Raw genomic sequence first — 6535 nt, 5'->3', positions numbered from 1 at the left:
TCTTGCGTAGATATAAAAATGGCGGGAAAATGGCGTCGTACGTTCAATTTTGCCCGTTCAGCCGTAGTGCGGGCTATCATGCAACGGTTCTTCACACTTTTACACGAGTTGTAGGTCACCAACAGAAATTCAAGATTGCTGTTGAATTATGCTCGTCTTGTGCCATGTGCACGTGTGATTATTATCTACAAATCCGGCGCTGAACGTGACAATGTGTTCGTCCCACGGCGAGCTTGCCTGCCCCGAATAAGAACTGAAAACGTTTGGCCTTGTTGTTTTCGAATGCTTTGTTATCGATGCTTTGTAAATGATGTATTGGACACCTAGATGTCTGAAGTGTGCATGCCTCAGAAATAAGTATTATTACATGTGTAGATCTCTTTGAATTCCATTATTTTTAATCTGGCGGTATAAGTCTTACTGGCGGTATTATGCCAATGCATGTTAACGTTACTTGTAAACATCCGACCAATCCACAGACATACATCAAAATCTTGATCACTCTGTTTTCTATCTCAAACGTAAATGAACGTAAAATGAAACTTCCTGCGGAGGTACAGATATTGATATCGGTTGTTTATATCGTTAGATATGCATTTCTCTCTCTTAAGAGGTGTTGACGTCTCTCTTTATATTGCTACATTATGCGGGTAATCAGTGGGCGACAATCTCCTCTTTGACCTTGCGGTCAACCTTTATCATCATCAACATGGCTGCCGCGCACCAAGAACTCCACGTCAGCGCAGTTCGTCCTCGTTCCTACCAAGACAAGAGCTATCTGAACGGCTTTCTTGGAACTGTGGGTGACCTACAGAAGGATGGGGTATTGCAGGATGTCGTCCTTGAAGTCGAGGGCCGGCGGTTTCCCTGCCATCGGCTTGTTCTGTCCGCGGCCAGCCCGTACTTCAGGGCCATGTTTACAAGTGACATGGCGGAAAGTCGTCAGAAGACGGTTGTTTTACAGGTAGGGTTGGCGTGACGCGTGGTTAGAATAGAGTGAAACAGGGAACTTGTGGAGATGCTTCGTGTCAAACAGTACATATGAAACAGGCCTAACCCATTGCATACACAAATGTCAAACATTTCTTTTATGTTTTCCTCGCCATGCCCCCCTCCCCATTCCTTTCGTATTTAGGGGTTGAAGGTCAACTTTGCCGACAATATTATCATGAGCATGCATTTTAAGCTGAAAAGTGTGTTCTGCTTACAGTAATCATAACATAAATATCTATTGCCATATTTGCAAGTACTATATGTCCTACCGTCATACATCAAATAGCTGTCCAATATTTCACGATTTAAAAAGGCAATCTACTATCATATATTCTCAAGCTAACATTGTGGTCTAACCGTTCTGGTGTTCCTGACAAATTTTGCACTTGTACATAATAAACACCTATTAATGGTAAATTTACGGCAACATTTGATGACGCAGGCAAATGGTTGTTGGTTTATTAGAGGAATATGATTGTCAATATTAATAAATAAAATGTCACACATCACTGATAACAACACAACTGACAAACTATAATTACGTTACAGAGTGTGTTACCTACTGCCACTAGATTTGCTTATAATAGTAATGCTAATGATGATGATATACACGTTTTTTTGATAACCGTTTGAACATTGTTACGTTTTATTATTTTAGGGTTTGGATGCAAAATTTTTTGGGGAGATCTTGAATTACATCTACTCGGGAACCCTCCATGTGTCCCTGGACAAAGTGCAGCCCCTGTACCAGGCAGCCGACCTCCTCCAACTTGATTATGTGAGAGACACCTGCCGCAGCTACATGGCCATGAACGTGGAGCGCTCCACCTGTGTGGACCTGTTCACCTTTGCTGATGTCTTCTCTCTGGACAATGTCCGAAAATCTTGTCTAAAGTGTATTCATAGAAACTTCGTTGAGGTGCGTCTTATATTTTGATAGTAGGTCATTCAATGTTATGATTTCCCTCTCATAGATGGGTGGTTTGAAAATACTAATAGAAAAGTCTGAATGAGTTTATTCGTTAAAATGTCTCTTTAAAACTTTTACATTTGCATACCTTTAGTGAAGTTGTCATCATTTGGAGGGTTACATGTACAAGTTTAACTTTCATAACTTTCAATTGTAGCTGTCATTAGAATAGTATAAAGAGTACCAAGTTTCAAGTTTTTTAGCTTTCACCAATGAGAGGTTGTTTTCCACAGTTAAACTGTTTAGCCCTTACCAACATATACACTGCACCTTCACAGGTTGCATTTAGCAAGGAGTTCTACAACCTGAGTGTGGATCACCTCATTGAGATCATCAGCCATGATGACATGGGCGTTAAAGAGGTGGCAACAGTGTGGGAGGTTGTGGTGAGATGGGTGCAGCACAGCAGGGAGGATAGGTGAGTGTTAGTGTTTTCTCTATAGGTGCATATTGTGGGTTTAGCATGAAATAAATTTGATTGATGAAGAAGCTGATGTGATATCAGGCAGCCAGCCAGCTTAATCAGTCATTACCCTGTACCCTACAGACTGCACAACCTACCCAGCATCCTCCCTCACATCCACTTCAACCTGCTGACCTCAGATGACAGGGCAGCCATCTTGGATCATCCCCTTGTCAAGGGTGATCCTGGAAGTTCTGAGGTCATCAGGAATATTATGGTACAGAAAGGGAACCGTGACCTGAGGCAGGGGCTTGAAAATCCCATGGAAATGGCGCTGCTCTTCGATACAGGTGGCGGGTCAGTAAATACTTCCTGTATTTCTGACTTACTGTTTCTAGAATCCTTGTACAATGTTATTCCATATTTTGAGGTCCTGTAATACACATATTCACAGTCTCAAACATGTAAATATGCCTTACTCCCATTTCCAACACACAGTGAATCTCATTTTTTTAGGCTACAACTTACAAGATAAGATTTGAAATATGACAGTAAAGCATACTGTGAGCTGTGCCTCATTTTTTAGGAAAAGACATAAGTTAACATACTTGTTTATGACAGTTTAATGTGTATAACTGTATTCTATTCCCTTTTGTTCCAGAAAGCTCCTCTTTATGAACCCTCGAGAAGGAAAGTACATCAGCTGCAGTTACAAACCTCAAGACCTCCCTAGTGTCACAGACGTGACAGTCACCAGTGATAACAACATCTATATCCTGACTCGTGAAGGACAGAGTAACGATCAGCTGTCCATATTTAAGTACAACCATGCGAGGAATGTGTGGAAACGTGCTGGTATGTCATCAGTATCTAAGTGGCTAAAACTTGAAAACAGTTTTATATTCTACAACGAGCATCTTGTTGAAGTTGATGGGATCTTATTCTATCTTGCTGCCAATCCACTTGAAGGCTATGAGTTGGTACAAATGAGAAAGTACAACCGTTCTTTAAAACAGTGGCAGGAATGTTCAGAGCTGGAAGTTGACAATGCATACGACCACAGTTCCGCATTATCCTGCAGTTCACACATCTATTTTCTCACAGACAAAGAACTACATTGCTACGACCCGAGCCAGGACCGTTGGAGCAAGCGGACCCCACCAATAACATTTGGTGGAGTCTGTACAGCTGCTGTCATGGGAACAGAGATTTTCTGCTCAGATCATAACTTTACTGTAGTGTATGATACAGAGTCAGATTGCTGGCAGAAACTGCAAGACTGGCCCAAAACAAGTTATTCTTATACTGATTCCAGGCTTTTCGTACTGAATAACCAGCTGAACATATGGTTAACCTGTTTTAGCGACTCCCAGGAAGACTACACACATCTCATATATGAGCATGACAGGTTTGCTGATACGTGGACAGACTTGAAGGCCACCCTGCCTGACAGTTCACGAATGCCTCTTGGTTTTGAATGCCCTGTGGCCCGTATGCATCTATCACATCTTGGTTCACATAGTGAGGACACATAAACGAATAGATGTATATACGATGACTTTCAAGTCGAACTTGATCGCGTTGTACAATATGCATTTATGGAACTGAACTATGCTATAAGAAGATAGTAGTTAGTAGTCTCTTCAGGCATCTTTTTCTTTCTCTCGGCATCAACAGACCTGCCATAGCTTTGCTTCATGTGGCACGTACCTTCAATCTTTGGTGTACATCGTATGGACACATAGAGGCCTAAATTCGACAAACAACGATGGTTATTTTGTTAAAGTTAATCGCATATTTATGTTTCTATTCAATTAAAAGTATAGATGCTGAGTTAATGAGGAGATAATAGTGAGTAGTTTCACCAAGTATGTGTTTTTATCGTCATCAACCTTCCTTTAGTTTTGATTCGTCAGGACAGTACTGGTTAAGGACACCTCAGTCTCGTATCAGTTTTCGCTAAATGCTAATGTAGGATAAAACTCTGCATTTAAAGTTGCACTTTAACATTAATCAGGAACTAAATGCTTGTTTCTAGACTAGAGACAGGCTGCCTCATAACGAATAACCTGATAAATGTGTCTAAAAACATGGAACGTTGGTTATTAGTTCATTCTTTAAAAAGCTTGTCAAGTATTTTTTTCACTCCTCCCTTTATTTATTATCTAAATCTAATACAAATTGTATGTAACTATATTTAAGTCAATTCTATACCCATTGATACCTAATCAAAGGCATTAAACTAACCTATCATTGGAAAGCTTATTTTGAAATATGATAGCCTTACACAAGCACAATGTAAATTTGCACATGCATTTTCTCACTAATACATGTTGTATTTTGTTGGTTATATATCCTTCTAACAATGATTTGATGTTAGCAGGTGTATTTTCTTGGAGCACCGTTGTACAAATGCATATCCTATTTAGATTTAGACTCTCTGTTAGGTATAAGTGAATAACAGTTATTTCCAAACACAAGAGTCCCGATGCCTGTCTTGACAATTTCTTCCATTGGCCCAAACCCAGAGTGATATCATTACAAATAAACAACAGCTTGGTTATAATTACCTGTGTAGTCAAGAAAAAATCGATTCAAAGCTTTATGAGCGACTCTTGTTTTTGTTTTAAGCTGACCAATAAACAGAGCTACTTGAGCGGCATAAACAGTCAAAAACTTATGCTAAACTATCCACGTCAGCGCAGTTCGTCCTCGTTCCTACGAAGAGTTATCTGCACGGGTTTCTTGGAACTGTGGGCGACTTACAGAAGGCTGGGGTACTGCAGGATGTCGTCCTTGAAGTCGAGGGCCGGTGGATCCTGAGTTACTTCTACTCTGGAATCATCAATGTGTCCCTGGACAAAGTGCAGCCCCTGTACCAGGCAGCCGACCTCCTCCAACTGGACTATGTGAGAGACACCTGCAGCAGCTACATGGCCATGAACGTGGAGCGCTCCACCTGTGTGGACCTGTACAAGTTTGCTGGTGTCTACTCTGTGGACATTGTCCAAAACCGTTGTCTGCAGTTGATCCATAGAAACTTTGTTGAGGTGGGTCATTTATTTTAATAGCAGGTCACATACTTTTTCCTCTCCTCGCAAGGGTGGCCCCCACGGTGGGGTGAAAACAAAGGTGGTTGGAATCTGTCATGGAATTCTAGTACAAAAATAAGAATACGTCTTTGTGTTAGAAATGATTGCAAAACGTTCAAAAAGTATATTTGGTTGCATTTTTTGTAAGTGTGGTGACAGTTATTTTACAGAATGTCATCTACAAATTTGAATTTTGTAACCTGCATAGCTGGTTTCAGTATTATTACAAAGAATAGACCCCACTTCCCAATGCTGTTTTCTTTCTAAGTTTTAAGAAGGCTTAACCAATGCAAGGTTGTTTTGCACAGTACCTTGCATGAGCCAGGTAACATACATGTACATGTGATCTGTGCCTTCACAGGTTGCCACCAGCGAGGAGTTTTGCAGCCTGAGTGTGACTCAGCTGACTGAGATCATTAGTCACGATGAGCTGGATGTTAAAAAGGAGACAACAGTGTGGGGGGCTGTGGTGAGATGGGTGCAGCATAGCAGGGAGGACAGGTGGGTGTCAGTGTTCTATATGTCTATAGTGTTCTTTTAATGTAACAAATAATAATATAACAAACACTTCATTTTGAAGCTGCTGTGTTATTAAAAGTCAGTCGAATCCACCCCTACAGACTGCACCACCTACCCAGCATCCTCCCTCACATTCGGTTCAACCTGCTGACCTCAGATGACACGGCAGCTATTTTGGAACATCCCCTAGTCAGGGATGATCCGGGGAGCTCTAAGGTCATCAGGAATGTGGTACAGAAAGGGAAGTCCAAACTGAAGCCGAGGCTTGGGATGACTACAGAAATGGCTCTGCTACTTAACACAGATGTGAGGTCAGTAAATACTTATTTCTTGTTTGACTTTTTAGGTAAAAAAATAATAAATAAAAAATTAAGGTTGAATAAAAGGTATTTTTTTTGCTGTTTCGTGATAATCGAACAATTCTTTGAAGGTCGCTCACCCTTCTGAAGCAAATGTATTGATTTGAAGTTCAGTCGTATTAAGACTGTTTGTAATGTGTGTTTTTTTTCTTTATGTCCGACAGTTTCCTCTTCATAACCCTCAACAAGGGAAGACATC

At 40.8% G+C, this 6535-nt stretch overlaps 1 protein-coding gene across 4 annotated transcripts; it reads left to right on the top strand.

Moving 5' to 3' along the window:
* The first annotated feature begins 678 nt into the window (after positions 1 to 678).
* Positions 679 to 4927, top strand: LOC118416842 (kelch repeat and BTB domain-containing protein 8-like). 4 transcript variants are annotated; one of them, XM_035822113.1, is made up of 6 exons: positions 681 to 964; positions 1652 to 1912; positions 2242 to 2381; positions 2511 to 2723; positions 3028 to 3221; positions 3471 to 4927. In XM_035822113.1, exons 1-6 carry the CDS (start codon positions 710 to 712, stop codon positions 3899 to 3901), a joined length of 1494 nt encoding a protein of 497 aa, XP_035678006.1. In that variant the 5' UTR covers positions 681 to 709; the 3' UTR covers positions 3902 to 4927. The 4 variants fall into 4 exon arrangements, with proteins under 4 accessions (XP_035678008.1, XP_035678007.1, XP_035678006.1 ...); XM_035822115.1 differs by lacking the exon at positions 3471 to 4927 and having other exon boundaries at positions 679 to 964; positions 2511 to 2716; positions 3028 to 3198; XM_035822114.1 differs by lacking the exon at positions 3471 to 4927 and having other exon boundaries at positions 679 to 964; positions 3032 to 3198.
* Positions 4928 to 6535: the final 1608 nt, after the last annotated feature.

Source organism: Branchiostoma floridae, chromosome 5 (genome assembly GCF_000003815.2).
Source record: "Branchiostoma floridae strain S238N-H82 chromosome 5, Bfl_VNyyK, whole genome shotgun sequence".
NCBI classification, from domain to species: Eukaryota; Metazoa; Chordata; class Leptocardii; order Amphioxiformes; family Branchiostomatidae; genus Branchiostoma; species Branchiostoma floridae.
The sequence above is the reverse complement of the archived record's forward strand: the minus strand, read 5'-3'. Positions and strand labels throughout refer to the sequence as shown.

Excerpts from the sequence above, each read along its gene's own strand:
- LOC118416842 (XM_035822112.1), top strand. The coding sequence starts at position 710 with ATGGCTGCCGCGCACCAAGAACTCCACGTCAGCGCAGTTCGTCCTCGT. Across the intron at positions 965-1,651 it reads AGAAGACGGTTGTTTTACAG|GGTTTGGATGCAAAATTTTT; the intron begins GTAGGGTTGGCG and ends TTATTATTTTAG. Across the intron at positions 1,913-2,241 it reads TTCATAGAAACTTCGTTGAG|GTTGCATTTAGCAAGGAGTT; the intron begins GTGCGTCTTATA and ends GCACCTTCACAG.